Raw genomic sequence first — 21,037 nt, 5'->3', positions numbered from 1 at the left:
ATCGCTGGTACGTTGCACCCGCATTCCTCAAGCCGAACGGCATGGTAACATAGCAGTACATGCCGAAGGGTGTGATGAAAGACGTCGCGAGCTGGTCGGACTCTTTCATCCTGATCTGGTGATACCCTGAGTAGGCATCGAGGAAAGACAGGGTTTCGCACCTAGCGGTGGAATCCACGATTTGATCGATGCGAGGCAGAGGGTAGGGAACTTTCAGACATGCTTTGTTTAGACCAGTGTAGTCTACACACATCCGCCATTTCCCCCCTTTCTTTCTCACAAGCACAGGGTTGGCAAAGCCATTCGGGATGGAATACCTCTTTGATGAACCCTGCCGCCATTAGCTTGTGGATCTCCTCGCCTATGGCTCTGCGCTTTTCTTCGTCGAATCGGCGCAGAGGCTGCTTCACGGGTCGGGCTCCAGCTCGGATATCCAGCGAGTGCTCGACGACTTCCCTCGGTATGCCGGGCATGTCCGAGGGACTCCACGCGAAAACATCGGCGTTTGCGTGGAGAAAGTCGACGAGCACTGCTTCCTATTTGGGGTCGAGCTCGGAGCCGATCCGGATCTGCTTGGAGGCGTCGTTGCAGGGGTCGAGAGGGACGGACTTGACCGTCTCCGCTGGCTCGAAGCTGCCGGCGTGGCGCTTCATGTCTGGCGCCTCCTTAGAGAGGTTCTCCAGGTCGGCGATGAGGGCCTCGGACTCGGCGAGGGCCTCGGCGTACTCCACGCACTCCACGTCGCATTCGTACGCGTGTCGGTACGTGGGCCCGACGGTGATGACTTCGTTGGGGCCCGACATCTTGAGCTTGAGGTAGGTGTAGTTGGGGATGGCCATGAACTTGGCATAGCATGGCCTCCCTAACACTGCATGGTAGGTTCCTCGAAACCCGACCACTTCGAACGTGAGGGTCTCCCTTCGGAAGTTGGAGGGCGTCCTAAAGCAGACGGGTAGATCGAGTTGTCCGAGGGGTTGGACGCGCTTCCCGGGGATGATCCCGTGGAAAGGCGCAGCACCTGCCCGGACCGAGGACAGATCGATCCGCAGGAGCCCGAGGGTCTTGGCGTAGATGATGTTGAGGCTGCTGCCTCCGTCCATGAGGACCTTGGTGAGCCTGACGTTGCTGATGATGGGGTCGACAACGAGCGGGTATTTCCCCGGGCTCGGCACATGATCGGGATGGTCGGCCTGGTCGAAGGTGATGGGCTTGTCGGACCAGTCTAGGTAGACTGGCGCCGCCACCTTTACCGAGTAGACCTCCCGACGCTCTTGCTTGCGGTGCCGAGCCGAGGCGTTTGCCACTTGCCCACCGTAGATCATGAAGTAGTCGCGGACCTCGGGGAACTCTCCTGCCTTGTGATCTTCCTTCTTAGCGTCATCGAGAGCCTTGCCACCCTCCGCGGGTGGCCCGGCCTTGTGAAAGTGGCGTCGAAGCATGGCGCACTCCTCAAGGGTGTGCTTGACGGGCCCCTGATGATAGAGGCACGACTCCTTAAGCATCTTGTCGAAGAGGTTGGCACCTCCTGGAGGTTTCCGATGGTTCTTGTACTCGGCGGCGGCGACAAGGTCCACGTCGGCGGCGTCGCATTTCGCTTGCAACTTCTTTTTTCCCTTCTTCTTGGTGCCGCGCTGAGTTGACGCCTCGGGAACATCTTCCGGTGGGCGGCCCTGGGGCTGCTTGTCCTTCCGGAAGATGGCCTCAACCGCCTCCTGGCCAGAGGCAAACTTGGTGGCGATGTCCATCAGCTCGCTCGCCCTGGTGGGGGTCTTGCGACCCAGCTTGCTCACCAGGTCGCGGCAGGTGGTGCCGGCGAGGAACACGCCGATGACATCCGAATCGGTGACGTTGGGCAGCTCGGTGTGCTGCTTCGAGAATCGCCGGATGTAGTCCCAGAGAGACTCTCCTGGCTGCTGGCGGCAGCATCGGAGATCCCAAGAGTTTCCAGGGCGCACATACGTGCCTTGGAAATCGCCAGCGAAGGCCTGGACCAGGTCGTCCCAGTTGGAGATCTGCCCTAGAGGCAGGTGCTCCAGCCAGGCTCGAGCGGTGTCGGAGAGGAACAGGGGGAGGTTGCGGATGATGAGATTATCATCGTCTGTTCCACCCAGTTGGCAGGCCAGCCGATAGTCCGCGAGCCACAGTTCCGGTCTCGTCTCCCCTGAGTACTTTGTGATAGTAGTCGGGGTTCGGAACCGGGTCGGGAACGGTGCCCGTCGTATGGCGCGGCTGAAAGCCTGCGGACAGGGTGGCTCGGGCGAAGGACTCCGATCCTCCCCGCTGTCGTAGCGTCCCCCACGCCTGGGGTGGTAGCCTCGGCACACTCTCTCGTCGAGGTGGGCCCAACGGCTGTGGTGATGGTGCTCGTTGCCGAGGCGACCCGGGGCTGCAGGCGCTGTGTTGCGCGTGCGCCCGGTGTGGACCGAGGCTTCCCGCATGAATCGGGAAGTCACGACGCGATGTTCCGAGGGGTGCCCCTACCTTCGGGAGGCGGAGCTTTCGGCCCGTCGGACCGCGGTGTCCTCCAGGAGATTCTTGAGCTCTCCCTGGATACGCTGCCCCTCGGTGGTTGATGGCTCCGGCATCGCATGGAGAAGTATTGCCGCTGCAGCCAGGTTCTGGCCGACTCCACTGGAATCCGGTGGCGGCCTTACCCTGACGTCATCGGCAATGCGGTGCTGGATGCCCTGGGGGAGATGACGCGCTTCTCCGACCGGAGGTTGGCCCGCTCATTCCTGCCCGATGTCCCGGCGTATCGGCACAAGCGTTCCTGCTCCCTCGTTGAGTCTGGCCTGCATCTCGCGGATTTGCTCGAGCTATGGGTCAGGACCCCCCACCGGGACGGGGACCACAGCTAGCTCCCGAAGGATGTCGACGCGAGGCATGGGCCTAAGGGGATCACCGTTCTCCGGCATACCAAAATGGTTGCCTTCGCCGGGACCCCCTAGATCGACGTGGAAACATTCGCGACTTGGGCCGCAGTCCTCGTCGTCGAGGCTGCGGCTACCGTAGGAACAGTCGGAAAGGCAATAGTCGCATGCGGTCATGAAGTCCCGCATGGCATTGGGGTTACCTAGTCCGGAGAAATCCCAACAGAATTCGGGCTCGCCATCTTCCTCGGACCCCGAGGGCCCGTAGGTCGAGACGGCCGTCAGCCGGTCCCAGGGTGACCGCACACGATACCCCGGAGGGTTTGGACTCGCCTCTATGAGAATGTCCACCGAAGCGGAGTTGCTTGGCGGGTCGAGGCCGAATCCAAAAGGCGCGAGATGGGAATCGGTCGTTACCTTTTGGTCGATGGGCGGTGACGAAGTCACGTCAGGGACTGACTGCACCGTCGTCTCAGGTACGAGGGTGACGCCCAGCAAGTCCTTCGCGAGCGTGCTGGCGTCGTCCGTTTGCTCGAGGTTGGTGTGTTGCGGGGAGACGACGCTCGTCTTCGTCTCAGACGCGAGGCCGATGCCCGACGCGCTCTCCGTCGGGGCGCCGGCACCGTCGACTCGCTCGACAGCCAACGAGGTGCCACCTCCCGCTTGGCCTTGGTTGCCCCGCCTCCTCCTCCGTCGGCGGGGGAGGGGACGGGACAAGCCCGAATGTCGTCCTTCCACCACGTGGGGAAGGCGTCGTCGATTTCCCCGCCGGCGGGCATGTTGTCGACCGCCATTGTCGTTGTCGCGCGACGGGGGAAGGAGTATCATGTCGTAGCTGCTGTCAAGGGACATGAACTCAAGACTCTCGAAACGGAGCACTGTCCCGGGCTGGAGAGGTTGCTGGAGACTGCCCATCTGGAGCTTGACGGGAAGCTGTTCGTCAACACGCAGCAGGCCCCTACCTGGCGCGCCAACTGTCGGTGTTTTGAAACCCGGGGGGTCCCTGGACCGACGAGTGAATTGTCGCCGCGTGCCCCAGCCCAGATGGGTCGGCGCGAGGCGGAACGCGAAGGGGGGAGAAGCAGCCGGAGGGAGACAGGCGTGGGAGGTGGAACCCGCGGCCTTCGTGTTAGCCCCGCGCCCAGGTCGGGTGCGCTTGCAGTAGGGGGTTACAAGCGTCCACGCGGGAGGGAGCGAGCGGCCTTGCGCGAGCGCCGTCCCGTCCTTCCCCGCGCGGCCAACCTTCTGTAAGAGGGCCCTGGACCTCCCTTTTATAGGCGTAAGGAGAGGATCCAGGTGTACAATGGGGGTGTAGCAGTGTGCTAACGTGTCTAGCGGAGGAGAGCTAGCGCCCTAAGTACATGCCATCGTAGCAGCGGAGAGGTTTTGGCACCCAGTTCGTGTGATGTCGTGGCCGTCGGAGGAGCGCTGGAGCCTGGCGGAAGGACAGCTGTCGGGGCTGTCGCGTCCTTGCTGACGTCCTCTTGCTTCCGTAAGGGGGTTGAGAGCCGCCGTCGTCACAGGGTATGCGGGGCGCCATCATTACTCGTATAGTGGAGCGAGCCGGATGGGACGCCGGTCTTGTTCCCCGTAGCCTGAGTCAGCTCGGGGTAGGGTAATGATGGCGCTTCCTGTCGACGTGGTCGGTCTGTGCCCTAGGTTGGGCGAGGTGGAGGCTCCTCCGAGGTCGAGTCTGTCTTCCAAGGTCGAGGTCGAGTCCGAGCCCCCGGGTCGGACGAGGCGGAGACCGTCGACTGAGGCCAGGGCGGAGTCCGAGCCCTGGGGTCGGGCGAAGCGGAGTTCGTCGTCCTTCGGGGCTGAGCTCGAGTCCGAGCCCTAGGGTCGGGCGAAGCGGAGTTCGTCGTCTTCCGGGGCTGAGCCCGAGTCCGAGCCCTGGGGTCGGGCGGAGCGGAGTTCGTCGTCTTCCGGGGCTGAGCCCGAGTCCGAGCCCTGGGGTCGGGCGGAGCGGAGTTTCCTATGACGCCTGAGGCCGGACTTGGTTGTTGTCAGCCTCACTCTGTCGAGTGGCTCAGCAGTCGGAGCGGCGCAGGCGGCGCTGTCCTCTTGTCAGACCAGTCAGTGGAGCGGTGAAGTGACTGCGGTCACTTCGGCTCTGTCGACTGGAGGGCGTGCGTCAGGATAAAGGTGTCAGGCCACCTTTGCATTAAATGCCCCTGCGATTTGGTTGGTTGGCGTGGCGATATGGCCAAGATTGCTTCTTGGTGAAGACTGGGCCTCGGGCGAGCCGATGGTGTGTCCGTTGCTGGAGGGGGTCCTCGGGCGAGACGTAGATCCTCCGGGGTCGGCTGCCCTTGCTCGAGGCTGGGCTCGGGCGAGGCATGACCGTGTCCCTTGAATGGATCGATCCTTGACTTAATCGCACCCATCAGGCCTTTGCAGCTTTGTGCTGATGGGGGTTACCAGCTGAGATTTAGGAGTCTTGAGGGTACCCCTAATTATGGTCCCCGACATGTTTGTTGCCGGAGAAGGACACGACGAAGATCTAGGCATCTAGAGACGACATAGTTAGTATACTGCTAGATATATAAGGAGAGAGCACGTAAGCGGAGAAATAAGCCTAGTGAGAGCAGCTCTAAACCGAGAGGCACCCGCAATAGGTGTCAACCCGAGAAGGGCGAGAGAATGCGAATGTCTTCCCAGCCCTGGACCCGTCGAAGCGACACAATACCACCACTAACTCCGTAGCATATGTCGACTGTTGCCACGCTACGGGCCTTGGTTGTCCAATATCTCAGATATGGACTCCTCATCGCCAAGATAACCAAAGCGTGGCAGGCGCCACCATTTCCTCCTCGACGACACGCATAGAGAAAGGCCAGGACATGACCGACTCGCCCCGTACCAGCGTCGACGTGCATCGGTCGGCTCGTGACTGCGATCGTGGGTGGGGGCAACAGGTTGGGAGGAAGAACAACGTGAAAGCCGGGAAGATGAACAGGACGTTCGACAACGGTGAAAACGATGATGCGCGCATGATGTGAAACATCCTCGTGGACGTGCAATAGCCACTACGCGAGTCAGCGTCAAGGCTGCTGTTAGACGAATACGAGGAGGAGGCGCCTGCTCCCACACCCTCTGCCGAGAATGGGGTGGCGCGAAGGTAGAGGCATGAGGGGAGAGAAAAGAAGAGAATGACGAACGAGATGGTGGCAACTGAGGCGAGGACCATCATTATCGTCCGGAGGTATAGATAACCAAATGGGTCGTGTCTGGCGAGCCGGCTCGAGGCACGATCCATTTAATAGTGCATGGGTCAACTCGGTACGAGCGTCGTGCGGTGCTTGGGCCATAGCCTCGGTCCGTAGTGCTGGCCCGGCCCAACACGATTATTTTTTATTTTACAAAAAATCATATATACATATTTACAATTTATATTCAATATTATAAATATTTGTGCATGATGTTGTACTGATTAGACAGCTTCGCCTAGTATCTCACACCCTTTTTCCATCAGGGTGTGGGTTGTACCGTTTTTAACATTTTACACTGGGTTGACTTTTTTTAAAAAGATGACGCACAACCATTGAAATTAGTGCTTTAAGTATAGTAGAGATATAACTCATTATTAAACATTAAAATTTATTATATTGCTTACCTAGGTCATGTAAGTGGATTAATCCACCAAAGACTAGAAATTAGTTCAATCTTCTAGATACGACAAAACCATCATAATTGATCTCTAGTGTTTGACTTTTGTATTTATATCAAGCTTAGATTATTATAGTTTATATCTATATACATGTATGTTAAAAAATATTGCAGCTATCTTTATCACGTTTAAGCTTTTGTACATACGTTGCTTGTTACCTAGTTCGTGTAAGTGGATTGAAGGGCAAGCCGGCAAGAACTGCCGAGTTGAATTATTGAAGCCTGCACCGTTCGCTATTAACACAACACCCGCAGATTGAGGCTACGCTATGTACTTTATTTATATTTACATTTTGGTCCAAATCGACAGAAAATACAAACGGCTCAATCCACATGACGCTGTCTGTCCAAGCATGTTTTTTAATTTGACTTTGTCCAAGCAGGAGGCATGTTGAACTAAGGCAAAAAATAAACATACCAAAAATAAAATTCCAGAGCATACAATAAGGAACCACACTTTCATCCGGTACATATAGCTTGTCTCGGCAAAACTTAATTTTAAACAGAAGTGACACGGAACGAACTGTCTTAGCACTGCCCTTATCATAAGATACAAACCTAGCTAGGACCAGATCAAACTGCCATTTCGAGGACGCTGTTGGGACCTTAGACCTCAGCTGCCAAGACAGGAGGGCGCAGCTCGTCCTCCTCCTTCGGGGTATGGATGGTCACCAGGTCCGGAAGAGGGGTGATCGGGCCAACCTTGCCCTTCGGGTCCCAGTCAAGCATGATCTTCACCTTGATACCCAGAACACCCTGCACGACAGAAAAAGATGTTTGTTGAGAAATTACATTTGGAACGTCGAAAATGAAGTGCTTACCCAGAGACAAACAGACATTACAACGGGCAATTGTAGCAAAACAAACCTGTCTGAGGAGGACGTGTCTCACAGCTGAGTCGATGTACTCATTCACTGGCTGACCAGATGAGATCATGTAGCCATCCTTGAACTTCATGGACTTGGCTCTTTGAGCCCTGAGCTTTCCACTCACAATGACCTGTATTAGAACAAATAAGGCTGTCGACATGCATTCACCAATCATCAGAAAATGAACAGACCCTCATAGTGCACAGGAGCACTAACCTCACAACCCTTGGCACCACTCTCCATAACAAAGCGAAGAACACCATAGCAGGCCCTGCCGACAAAACAAGCATGTTAGTAAGGAGAACTAGACTAACTGTAATACTGGACAGGGTAACAACCTTAGGTAGCATTTTTTAACACAAGAATTAATGATACGCCCAACGAACAATGACACTTTATCATCCAAACAAGAAAATATATTAGCAAAGGCATAAATTGATACGATGGATAGAAAGGCGGCACATAGAAGAAAATTAATGAGCCTATGAGTACCATTCATGTCAAGAATGTGAGATAGAATTAGTAGACAAACAGCAGAAAGATTGTTCATCTGTGGATCTATCTCTCAGCGGTTGTCTGGCCGCCGCTACTACAAGAGCAGCATTTCCTCTATGCACCATCTTAAGCCCCACTACCATAAAAGATGGCAGGTAAATATAAATATAGGTGCCAAAAATGAAAAATGTATTTGATACACGATAAATTTGCATGCAGTGGGCACAACTACTGTAAAGGACTATTAAGGTCAATGAAGTTGCTATGCTATTAGGTCAATGGGACTGAAGAAATGTGAGACAGATTTAGTAGACAAACAGGATATTAGTCATTTATCTGTGGATCTGTCTCAACGGTTGTCTGGCCGCCACTGCCTCAAGGAGCAGCATTTCCTTTCTGCACCAGTACAATATCTAACCAACAAGAACTGAAGGCAGAACATATAATCACAGGTGCAAGCATTCTAACCAATGACTAACGTCTCAACTTGGAAGTTTTAAGCAACTCAAAATTCTTCTAAATAGATTATAAGCAAATTATAGGTTATGATCTCCTAATAATTCCAAATTTTGGGTAGTGTAGGCAAGGTATTCCTAATTTTTCGATGCTATAGTTACCACTTAAATACAATTCAACGAACAAGAATATACAAATTATAAGTAGTAGCAAGCACATCAAAATCAGCAAATCACACAGCTAGCTGGTAGGGAGTAGGGTCTTATCAAGTTATACCTCCGGACGGCAAGGCCTCCGAGGAGCTTGTAGCGGAGGGACTCAGCCTGCGCGATGGCGCAGAGGCCGCGGTTGACGACCTTCTCGGCGTAGAGCTCGACGCCGTTCTCGGGGAAGTTGAACCTCTTCTGGACGACAGACGTGAGCTCCCTGATCCTGCGGCCCTTCTCGCCGAGCACGTTCTGCGTGCGCGTGGCGCGGATGATGATCTCCGTGCGCATCGGTGTGACGCGCACCTCCACGCCGGAGTAGCCGTCCTCCGCGAGCTCCCGCGTCAGCATCTCATTGAGCTCGGCGTAGAACACGCCGTCGCTGACGAACTACGGACAAGAGCACAGGTCAGATCCATCGACGCAGGGGGGAGAAGGGCTGGTAGCGCTACGTTTAGGAGGAGCTCGCGTACCTTCTTCTTCTTGCTGATCTGGGTCGCCATGGTTGACGGAGGAAGATGGGGAGCTCGCAACGACGGCGGCGGCGAGCAGGCGAGGGCGCTACGGTTTTGGGATAGTGGGTCGGGAGGGAAGTGGCGGCGCGAGAGACGGCGGCGAAGAGGGAGCACGTAATTTATATGTTGGGCGCTGGGTAGGGTTTGGATGCGCCTTCTGGCTGGGGGAGGCGAGTGAGAGCTAGTGGGGCTTTGAGGCCCATTTGCGGATACTTGGTCTCACTGCAGGCCTTGGGCCTTCTAGCCGATAGTTATGAATTTTAGCCCAATTAGCGGGCTCCTTATGAATCAATCCTGATTTGCAACTAAACGCATGCGAGTATGCGACGACCCTTTCGTCGAATTTTGAAAGGGATCGGTAGGAAAATTAAAATTTGGGGAACTATCAAACACATCTCGTTACCATCTAGCTCGTTGGTCAGTCGCCGTCAGCCCAATACCCACCATCCCCACCAACGGCCGGCCGCCGCGGCGGAGCGGAGCAGAGAGCAACCATGGCGTCGAAGCAGATGGAGGAGATCCAGCGGAAGCTATCCCTGCTGGAGTACCCGCGGGCGAACGCCCCCGCGCAATCCCTCCTCTTCGCCGGCGTCGAGCGCTACCGCCTCCTCGAGTGGCTCTTCTTCCGGTACGCGCCGCATTTCCTTTCCTCTCCGCTTCTCCTGCTTTCTGGGAGCTGTGATCTCTCTGCTGGGTTTGGCCTTCGATTTTGGGATTCGGGCTAGGAACTGACGGTCTGCTCGTTTGGTGTGTGCGCGTTCCGGAGGCTCCTAGGCGACAGATCGCCCTTCACGCAGCAGAACTGGCAAGGGGATAGCCTGGACCGCGACGAGGAGAACAACAGGATCCAACGTAACGTTTTGGTTTCATCATTAGGCTAAAATGCTTTCCTTTCCCGGGATCGCGCGTGGTGCTGACCATGGCGTGTGGTTCTGCAGACCTGGCGGAGATAGCCAACTTCTTGGGCATCACACCTTCGGCGGACACCGAGGCGATTCAGGTGAGAGAAATGGCTGGCCTATATGTGTTATGTGTTAAATTTGCTGGATTTTATGCTGCTATTGCCATGCAAGATACCAAGATGTCTAGCACAGCACAAATGCAAACTGAGATGTATGGCGTGCCATCTTTCATCAGTTCATAACTGTCGTTGTTGCAGGGTCGAGGTAGCTATGAGGAGCGGGTGGAACTGCTCCATCTTATTGTTGACCTAGTGGAAGCTAGTTGCTACGCTGACAATCCAGAATGGAGGTCGGGTTTACACACAATTATTTTTATCTGAAATGAAATGTACCTACTATGTTGATTATACATAAAACTTGGGAAGCTTGTGATAAAACTTTCTTCCAACATCGTAATACATGATGCCAAATGAAATCTGTTTACAAAGAAAAAGTATTGTGATAATTTGCATATGAGGAGGGTACCTAACATAAAGTACTGAGAACAATTTGTACCGTTGTAGTGTTGATAAGCAATTGGAGAAGGATGTGCAACTAGTAGATTCAATTGCTGAGAAACAAGCCCAAATTTTTTCAGAGGAGTGCAAGCTTTTCCCTGCGGATGTTCAAATACAATCAATTTACCCCTTGTAAGTACTTCCAATTTAAATACTTGCCAAATGTACTGTTTAGGTGCTTCATGTGCCTACAGAATTGCTCTGTTGGTCTGAATCTTTGTTGACGCCCTGTGATCCTCAACTAACAAAATTGCTCAAATCACCTCAAATTTTCTAATTTGAATTCAATTCTCATTTTGTAGGCCTGATATTGCTGAACTAGAGTTAAAGCTCTCGGAGTATACCAAAAAGATGTCTAATCTGCAGCAAATGGTTCAGGAGTTAGCATCGAAGGTATAATAGAATATACAACTGTACTTATGTTTTAAGTTCAGCACCACTTCCCCCAAATTAATGATGGTTTATGTATGAACGGAAACTTGGACAGACTTTTTCTGCACTAGCTTTACAGTTTTCTACATTTTGAAATTTATAAAGGCTGCTAATTAATTATCAAAGGCAGAGCTAACTGCGACCTCTTGTTTGTTGCTTCACACCCCAACCTGCATGCTAAAGTTTTTTGTTGATATTTTCACAGTTGTATGTTATCTTTCAAAGCATATGATCATTTAACTTAGTTTTATAATCAATAACTTTCCGGTACACCATGCTCTAATTTTTTGTGTGTATATGATATTGTTTGTTGCTCTTCCCTTAGTAGTCAGTATCATGCTATTTTAAGTTAACTTCGTAGTTGCTTGTGACAGTATGATTATAATCCAAATGAAGACTATGCGGAGACAGAGTTGAAGTTGAGGGAATACTTGCAATCATTTTTGGAAACGGTTAAATCCTTCAACACAATATATACTAAGGTGACTACCTTATGCAGCAATTCCTGTTTTCCCCATATCTTTTTTATATACACTGGATAGGTATCCTTAGCATATTTTCTGTTGCTGATTATTAATTTTAAGTGCTGAACAATTCTATACTAAAGGTGATTTAAATTGTCATAATATAGGAAATCCATCCTTGGACCCACATGATGGAAGTGCCACAATTGCATGGCTTCGGTCCAGCTGCTAATCGCCTCTTGGAGGCATATAATACCCTTTTAAAGGTAATTTTGGAATGTCCACTTCACTGATTGGTCATGTTGTTCATTTCTTGATACTTTACTATCACTGACCTGCAGACTGTGACAAGCTTAACCCAATGACAGTGTAACCAACAGGAATAAAACAGAATGTGTTTCTGCTGGAAGTTGAGAACTAATTTAACCTGCTTTGATAACTACAGCTTCTGTGCAGTTACTGAGCATTGAGCACCATATCTTTACAATACGATATCTCTTGAAATACCATGTCTTGAAATTGTATGACACTCAATACCATATCACTTTACCTTTAGTGGGCATCTTCTCAGGATCCTTCATTCCATGTTCTCTCCAATTGGATAGTGCATTGTGTTCTGTCTTTTGGGTGCCTGTTTCTAACCTACGAAACATGCTTTTTGACCTGGTTATTTATACCTGACTTTGCAGTTCTTGGGAAATCTGAGGAGCCTCCGAGATTCATACACTGCAATGGCTGCTGGTTCACTGTCGGCTTCTAATGAGCCTTCATCTGTGACCAAGATTATTTCAGACTGCGAATCTGCACTCACCTTCTTGAATCACAGCCTTTCCATCCTTTCAACTTCCGTGGCACGTGAGCAGGGGGGAACGCTATGATTTTACAGTATTTGGATAGTAAGATATAGTCAGTGAACTTATGTATGTAAGCTTCTATTAATTCAATTGTTTGCTTCCTATAAAAAATCAGTTGTTTGCATTTTAATTTCAGCTAGTGCATGTACTCCCTTTGATCCAAATTATAAATTGTTTTGATATTTTCCAAATTATGTCTAGATACACAATCATAATTGTTTATGTAGAAAAAGTCGTGGTGGTCTAGATTCACAATAATCTCTACTAGAAAAAGACCGTGTCACAGACTATAGCGATGATTAAGGAGTAAATCCCTAGCAAGCCTGTTGTATGTTTTGGGGAGGGGGGGAGGTTGACATGGGACATTTGTGCCACCATAATTAGTCTCATTTCCTAGTGTGGTGGACTTGCGTACTCTAGCCCTTGTATGCGCTCATCTCCTTTTTAATATAACAAGCAATCCTCTTTCCGGTTTTCAAAAAAAAGTGTGAATGTCTTCGTAACTAGTCATGCTATTGTTTGTTCGTGCTATACAAATGAAGGAAAAATATAAATATATATGTAAAGTAATAATTTGAAAATAAAAATCCAATCGTGTCAGGATGGGCCGGCATTGTGGATCAAGAAGACGGTCCAATCACGGCACGATTCTCTGGGGTTGGACCAGCACGAGTCCACTTTGAATCATATCGACCTTAGATGTGTGCCACCGCGTTTAGGTCCACGCAAGGTGCACCACAATATCCATTGCGTTGGTATGGATGACATTATTGCATGGTTACCTCGGCTTTGGTTTGGCTTAATCCGTAGACGTTCCAATTGCATGTGCATGTGTTGATCTTGTCCTAGTCCCTGGTTGTCTCTCCTTGACACGATCTAGGAATCTATGGATCGGAATTGTGTTTGAATAAATATCTCATTTAAACAAAATTTGTCTTTACAGTATATAGAAACCATACTGTTGAGGTTTCGGAAACTAGGGGACAATAGATTTGTGTTCGATGGGATGCAAGCGCGGACTCACTCTAAATGGTGGATCACGTGGATCCGAGCAAAGAACTGAAACACAGGGGTTATACTGGTTCAGGCTTTCTTACTAGTCCAGTGTAGTGCTGATCGTAGTATTACTTAGAGACGTGTTACAACAAGTGTGCTTGTGTTCGAACAGAGTGAGAGATACTCCCTTTTATACTTCAAGGGACAGTCCTTACATTAGACTATGAGAGAGAGAGAGGGAGGGAGAGCGAGTTCTGTAGCTAATGCCTTGCACGGTAGTGCGTGGCGGGTCTATTGGTCAGTCTCGGGGCATGCTTGCATATGGCATGCTCCTTCTGACGGGTCGTGTGTTGTTGCACTCTTGGTATGGTGTTCTGTCTTGTCCAGCCGGCGTATGAGTCCCTATAGCTTGCTCAACGCCTACATTGTCGTACCTGATGGGTCTCACAGAACGTGCTCATAGTAAGGTTGAGGTTCGTGTTCAGTACAGCTTCATCTTCTATCAATGCCCTTGCATCACCCTGTAGCATGTGTGAGTATGCATTAGGTGTGTTGTCCTGTCCTTTCTAGTGTGTAGGTCGTTACTGTGGAAACTCTGTTGTCGTGGTCTCCCTTGGTACTGTACACAGGTCTCAGACATAGTTTGAGGATGATGTGTCATGTCACGGCTGTCGTGGCCCAACAGCGTCGCCCTAGGTTCCTTCCTTGCGGGTCCACTTGGCGTGATCTTGGTCGTATGCCTCATCTCGCGGGCTTGCGGGTCCGCTTGGCGTGATCTTGGTCGTATGCCTCGTCTCGCAGGCTTGCTCGGTGGTTACTTGGTGGTTCGCCTCGCAGGCTTGCTCGGCGGGGACTTGGTCATTAGCCCTAGCTCGCAGACTTGCTCGGTGGGGACTTTGTCGTACACGTCCGCTTTGTGGGCTTGCTCAGCAAATGGGCTAGAGAGAGGTTTATGGGCCTCGCCTTGGGTACCCCGTTTCTGGGCACCGACAGCAGCAACCGAGCCTGTCATACTCGGATTTAAGGGCAAATCCAAACGCGAATTAAATTTGTGCTAGGATCAAGTCTCACACATATTATGACTTATGGTACAGAAATGAATGTCACATTTTTATATAATAGAGGTTATGTACAAAATAGCTAAATAATTCCATCATATGAAGACCACGATCCTCCGCAACCATAATTTATTGGGAGATGATGGTCTAGACCTCTCATGAACTCGTCGTGACATCCTTCGTTCTCCTCGTCTTGCGGTATTTGTTCTTGACCTAGGAGGTGTGGATACAACAAGGATGAGCTCACATACGTTCATCGCTCAACAAGTTGTGGAGAATAAGATGCTTGAGCTCACTTACGTGGGAGCTCATGTGAAGTGTAAGACTTACCAAGAAGAATGGTTAAGGATGAACATTGTTTTTAAAGTTGATCAAAATTTTATTAGCAGTTATTAAGTATAAGTAGATACCATCCCAATTAAATAATTGATCACCACTAATAATAAATCCCACAATGCAATGCAGATGACAGATTAAGTTTAATTCCATAAGTTAATCATGTGAGAGTCATGAGTCGCTCTTAACCGCGAGCACGGCTGATATACTAGTTTTACACTCTGTTGAGGTTGCACATCTTTACCCACAAGACGTGTTTCCCGTGAAGACAGGGTTATCTAGACCCTTAGACACTTCCAAGGTGAATGGCATGGGTTCCACTCCGAGGCATTTCCGAAGTTCCACTATTTCGAGAAAACCCGCTACGGTGTCAGGAAGAAGAAAGCATAGGAATCTCTCGTCTGAAAAGCTTTACAGACAGTTCGACTCGATGACCTACCTATACTCTATAGCGACGCGCTCCCTGCTTGCCCCTTTCGGGTAAGGTAATCTCTCCTTACCTTTCCTAATTTCTTGGCCAAGGGCGTCCCTTTCCACCCTTTTGGGAACACTGTTATCTCAATTTAAGCTCCATGTTCCAATTAACACCATAATCTTACCATCAACAATAAATAATCCAATAACAATGATTAAGCATGATCATATGTCATATAGCATTACTTCCCAAAAACCAGGTAGAGCATAGCCAAACTACCTAATAGCTCATTTGTACGAAAGGTGTGGGGTAAACAAAACTAGGGTAACCTATTAGGTCCCATTAAATTAACCTGAGCATGTCATGATGATTAACAGGAACATTATTAGGTAAAGAATAGTCATCAAGGGCATAACTTGTCTTATACTTGTGATAACCTTGTAGTCCAGATGCTAACCCAAAAGTTAGGCTTCAAATTCCTCGTCACCTCGCCTCTACTCATAGCAATACATACAATCAAGCAAATAATTTATATAGTAACATTACACCAAAACATAAGAATAAATTGCTTAAAAACATTCTACGCGTCACTACGAATCGTAGGTTCGAGAACCATTAAAATTGGAGTTAGAACGAAGAAGTTTGGAGTAAAACAATATTTTTAGGTGCAATAAATCTAATATATGTTGCATTTAAACTAAGCAGATATTAAATTAAAATATTTGAGTTGATATTAATCACTTTAACAATTATTAACAATTATTTATAATAAGCGTAGTTTACAACTATCAATTAGATTAACTAGATTGCCTAGCTAATTAACATTAATTAAACAATTAATTAATTAATTAATTATTGAAAACACGTGTCAGAATTAAAACAATGTTATTATTATGCACACAAAATTTATATGAACCTAACACAATTTGAACAAATTAAAATAAATTATTTGACCAAGAAGATATCGTATTTTTAATAAATTAGTAGGGTTGCACAGAAATAGGTGACATAACGCGATCTGATTGGTTAGATTGGTTTTGTAAAGGTTGAAAATGTTTGTTTATAAATACATGACCCATCTGTTGCCAATTCATCATGATTTTACTTAGTGTTAAATTTGGGTTGTTTGATAGTCTTGCATGTATAAGGGTATATGGTGGTGGTTATCTATCAGGTGAAAAGCGTCAAACTTATCACGCGGGAAAACCCCTAACTAACCACCAACTTACATTCCCTACAATCCCTTTGATCCCGCGCTGCTGTTGGACATCTAGATTTTTCGCATGTTGACAATGAACCGGAGATCCGATCGATGAACCGGAAGCGTGGTGACGAAGCTCTCGCCGAGCCGGTCATGACGATATTCTGGGTTGCCCCTAAAGATGAATGGACGAAGAGAAATTCCTTGCCAGAGCTATCGCTAGAGTTGGGGAGGGAGTCGAACTTCGACGAGATGGTCATGACAGCCTATGACTACGACCTTAGCTGGCGGCGGGCTGCTGTGACTTGGATGGCGGCAGCGCTGGTGCGAGGCTATAGAGAGATGTGTTATAGTGGCATGTATTATATTTTGATGAGTCTATGGTTGAAGTCTTGATGTGTTATAGTGGCATGTATTTATATAGGAGGGATGTGGGCGGTTACATGACAGATCTAATCTGGTACTTATTTGTTAGAATCTTATCATGTCTGTTTAGCACTCTAACCTGTCTCTTTTATTCCAATAATATTGTGTTAATTTGTACTAATCATATTAGACATCCAATTTAAATAAATTTTAGAATATATTTTATTTAAAATTTAAATTAATTTTTTGGTGTTACACGCGATGAAAGAAGTATTTTCTTAAATATCTTATTGTGATATCCTAATTTGTATCGACTTTATCTAAAGGACGTCATGTGCAAACAAACTATCCAAATATACATTGATGCGTCATATTAGCTTATACTGTATTTCTAGTTTTTGCTTTCTATTTTAAATTTAAAATTCAAGTCTAATTTTGAACTAAGTTAAAGTTTCTATTTCAAGCATAAATTGCAAAAACAAAAAACAAAAAATCAATGTGAATGTAAAGTTTTTTTATTAATTAATTTATCCATTTAAGCAAATACTTCAAACCATATATATAACTCAGTAGCAATAATTCATGTAAGATGTTTTACCATAATAATTATTTAAGAAAATAATTCAAACACATAACCAAATTTTATTTTTAACATTTATTTAAATTTTAGGAAAATAGTTTTAATTTATAATTTTATTATAAAGACTCTTTAAATTTTAAATCTTTAGAAAATTTTATCAAATCCTAAAAATAGGATTTTTGTGTGTTACATAGCCTTCGTGTGACTCCTTGAAGTTGGTCGGAGGCTTTCTTGTCGGGCATGAAAAGCCCCGGGTGCGCGCGAGCGCATTAATATGATGTAGCCCTCGAGTAATCAGTGAGGATTGCTTGGGGTTTACTTAGTTCTCGGCCGAGCCATGGGTCTGTCTTTTGCCGACCTCTTCTGACCTTCTGATCGTATCAGATACTCGCCCATTTTATGTCGTAGCTTTCGATTCGGCCCTTCACCGGAGCGAGCGTAGCCTCCAGGGACCGACCCATATGGAGTTGCCCGGAGGCGATGTCCGCTGGGGTGTAGCCTGAATGCGTGCAAGCGCATCAGTGTGATGTAGCCCTCGAGTAACCCGTGAGGATTGCTTGGGGTTGACTTAGTTTTTTGGTGGAGCCATGGGTCTGTATTCTATTGCCCTTTCCTGATCTGGTCCTTCGAGTTGGTCGTTGGGTGCCTGCCAGTTCTTTGTTATGCACACATCTCCCCTAGAGGGCTTTCGGGCCCCTCTTAGGAGAGGGCCGCCTTCCCCGACCTAGTCGGCGCAAGGGAAGGGGTTGTCAAGCTACGAACGGGTTATCCAAATGAGATTCAATCGCCCTTTTACAGGGTTTGGTCTCGGTGAGCAGTCCCACTAGTGGGCTCGACCCGCTGGGGCTAAGGGTGGTAATGGATTGTGATCCATATGGTTCTTCACAAAATGTCAAGGCCCTAAATAAATTATAGTTCAAAAACGACTAGAAATAAAGTCCGATCCTAATCCGACTTGATCCTTAAATCTTATAGTGCAAAATTTACAGCCCATTGTCAGCCCTAGCTGGGGCATCTCATTGAGTCCTTCCTTATTCTATCATGTATCAACCCTCTGGTCAGTCTGGCCGACCGGAGGGGGCTCCATGGCCACCCCGTCAGCCTGGTTGTCGCAGGAGAATGTGAGGTACGACCTTGGACGTTGGATGACCTATGGGCCGGTCATCTGACTTGCAACTCGCTGGGAGTTTGCTTGGCCCACCCCTCGCTCTACGCGAGGAAGTGGAGATATTTTCATTTTTTCCTTGGTGCGAGTCAGTTGTGGCGGCACGGTAGAAACAGAATCACCATGGCCCCGTTCGGCGTGGGTGGCTCGATGGGACGCGAAACGACCTACTCAATGTTTTATGCGCAGGTGGTGTGATGGTGTGGTTAACTGCCCCACCCGTTACTGACACCTTTCCCCCACGCTCTCCCCAGCGCATCGTTCGAAGCAGCGCGTGCCCTGCAAAACGTTCAATCTCCTTGCCGCACCCGAGGCTAGGGGGAATACCGATGCGACAGATCCCCCGATGTTGTCCATGGGGGCGCACCCTCCATACACCACTTTACGTCCATGTTCCTGCGCATAAATAGGACACAGAGGCACTTGGAGTCGGTTTCGCCTACCGTGCTTTCTCGGTCGAGCAACTGCCGCCTCCTTCCTTCTTTCTGAAAGTCGCCTAGAGGGGGAGGGTGAATAGGCAAATATGAAATTTATAAAGTTTAAGCACAACTACAAGCCGAAGTTAGCGTTAGAAATATAATCGAGTCCGAAAGAGAGGGCGAAAACAAATCACAAGCAAATGAGGCGGATTACACGGTGATTTGTTTTACCGAGTTTCGGTTCTTGCAAACCTACTCCCCGTTGAGGTGGTCACAAAGACCGGGTCTCTTTCAACCCTTTCCCTCTCTCAAACGGTCACCTAGACCGAGTGAGCTTCTCTCCTCAATCAATCGGGACACTAAGTCCCTACAAGGACCACCACACAATTGGTGTCTCTTGCCTTGATTACAATTGAGTTAGAAACAAGAAAGAAGGAAGAAGAAAAGCAATCCAAGCGCAAGAACTCAAATGAACACAATTGTCTCTCTCACTAGTCACTATTTGATTGGAATGATCTTTGGACTTGGGAGAGGATTTGATCTCTTGTTTGTGTCTTTGAATGAAGTCTAGAGCTCTTGTATGAGGTTTGAAGGCTGAAAACTTGGATGCAATGAATGGTGGGTGGTTGGGGGTATTTATAGCCCCAACCACCAAAGTGACCGTTGGTGGGGGCTGAAAGGGAATTAGGCTTACACCTAGTTCCTAAATAATTTTGGTGGTTGAATTGCCCAACACAAATAATTGGACTAACTAGTTTGCCCAAGTGTATAGATTGTACAGGTGTAAAAGGTTCACACTCAGCCAATAAAAAGATCAAGTTTTGGATTCAACAAAGGAGCAAAGGGCCAACCGAAGGCACCTCTGGTCTGGGGGCACCGGACTGTCCGGTGTACACCGGACAGTGTCCGGTGCACCACCGGACAGTGTCCGGTGCACCAGAGGACTCCAACTCGAACTCGCCACCTTCGGGAATTTCCAGAGGCGACTCCGCTATAATTCACCGGACTATCCGGTGTACACCGGACAGTGTCCGGTGCTCCAAGGGAGAGCCGCCTCAGGAACTCGCCAGCCTCGGGAATTCACTTCAGCCGCTCCGCTATAATTCACCGGACTGTCCGGTGTACACCGGACTGTCCAGTGCAACAGCGGAGCAACGGCTATTTCGGCGCCAACGGCTACCTGCGATGCATTTAATGCGCGCGCAGCGCGCGCAGAGGTCAGGCGCGCCCATACTGGCGCACCGGACAATGAACAGGAGTTGTCCGGTGTGCACCGGACATCCAGGCGGGCCCAGAAGTCAGAAGCTCCAACGGTCAGAATCCAACGGCACTGGTGACGTGGCTGGGGCATCGGACATGTCCGGTGTGCACCGGACTGTCCGGTGCGCCATCGAACAGACAGCCTCCACCAACGGTCAAGTTTGGTGGTTGGGGCTATAAATACCCCAACCACCCCCACATTCATTGCATCCAAGTTTTCCACTTCTCAACCACTTACAAGAGCTAGGCATTCAATTCTAGACACACCAAAGAGATCAAATCCTCTTCAACTCCACACAAAGCTTTAGTGATTAGCGAGAGAGATTTGTCGTGTTCTTTTGAGCTCTTGCGCTTGGATTGCTTCTTTTCTTTCTCACTTGTTCTTGTGATCAACACTCATTTGTAATCAAGGCAAGAGGCACCAATTGTGTGGTGGCCCTTGCGGGGAAGTTTTGTTCCCGGCTTTGATTTGAGAAGAGAAGCTCACTCGGTCCGAGGGACCATTTGAGAGAGGGAAGGGTTGAAAGAGACCCGGCCTTTGTGGCCTCCTCAACGGGGAGTAGGTTTGCAAGAACCGAACCTCGGTAAAACAAATCCGCGTGTCACACTCTTTATTCGCTTGCGATTTGTTTTGCACCCTCTCTCGCGGACTCGTTTATATTTCTAACGCTAACCCGGCTTGTAGTTGTGTTTATATTTGTAAATTTCAGTTTCGCCCTATTCACCCCCCTCTAGGCGACTATCAATTGGTATCAGAGCCCGGTGCTTCATTAGAGCCTAACCGCTCAAAGTGATGTCGGGAGATCACGCCAAGAAGGAGATGGAGACTGGCGAAAAGCCCACTACAAGCCATGGGAGCACTTCATCGGAAGAGTCCCGCACCAAGAGAAAGGAGAAGAAGAACTCCTCCAAAGGGAAGGAGAAGAAGTCTTCTTCACACCAAAAGGAGAAG

The 21,037-nt window shown here is 49.0% G+C and overlaps 2 protein-coding genes and 2 non-coding genes across 4 annotated transcripts; 1 reads left to right on the top strand and 3 right to left on the bottom strand.

The window, feature by feature from the left end:
* Positions 1–6,874: 6,874 nt before the first annotated feature.
* On the bottom strand, positions 6,875–9,145 carry LOC100274348 (40S ribosomal protein S3-1). Its single transcript, NM_001365846.1, has 5 exons — positions 9,039–9,145; positions 8,636–8,955; positions 7,625–7,679; positions 7,407–7,538; positions 6,875–7,295 (listed from the first exon to the last, which is right to left on the bottom strand). The coding sequence occupies exons 1-5, from the start codon at positions 9,066–9,068 to the stop codon at positions 7,146–7,148; spliced, it is 687 nt and encodes a 228-aa protein (NP_001352775.1). The 5' UTR covers positions 9,069–9,145; the 3' UTR covers positions 6,875–7,145.
* LOC111591455 (small nucleolar RNA snoR143) lies at positions 7,913–8,080 on the bottom strand. The gene has a single exon (XR_004858084.1). It is a non-coding gene; the product is annotated as a small nucleolar RNA snoR143 (small nucleolar RNA).
* LOC111591457 (small nucleolar RNA snoR143) lies at positions 8,194–8,361 on the bottom strand. Its single transcript, XR_004858085.1, has one exon. It is a non-coding gene; the product is annotated as a small nucleolar RNA snoR143 (small nucleolar RNA).
* Positions 9,146–9,513: 368 nt separating the features above from the next.
* Positions 9,514–12,498, top strand: LOC542639 (AUGMIN subunit 7). The gene is made up of 9 exons (NM_001112163.1): positions 9,514–9,708; positions 9,847–9,932; positions 10,019–10,080; positions 10,240–10,331; positions 10,546–10,671; positions 10,842–10,932; positions 11,346–11,453; positions 11,603–11,701; positions 12,125–12,498. The coding sequence occupies exons 1-9, from the start codon at positions 9,575–9,577 to the stop codon at positions 12,311–12,313; spliced, it is 987 nt and encodes a 328-aa protein (NP_001105633.1). The 5' UTR covers positions 9,514–9,574; the 3' UTR covers positions 12,314–12,498.
* The last annotated feature ends 8,539 nt before the right edge of the window (positions 12,499–21,037 follow it).

Source organism: Zea mays, chromosome 4 (genome assembly GCF_902167145.1).
Source record: "Zea mays cultivar B73 chromosome 4, Zm-B73-REFERENCE-NAM-5.0, whole genome shotgun sequence".
Taxonomy (NCBI): Eukaryota; Viridiplantae; Streptophyta; class Magnoliopsida; order Poales; family Poaceae; genus Zea; species Zea mays.
This window is presented reverse-complemented; position numbering and strand designations above follow the sequence as displayed.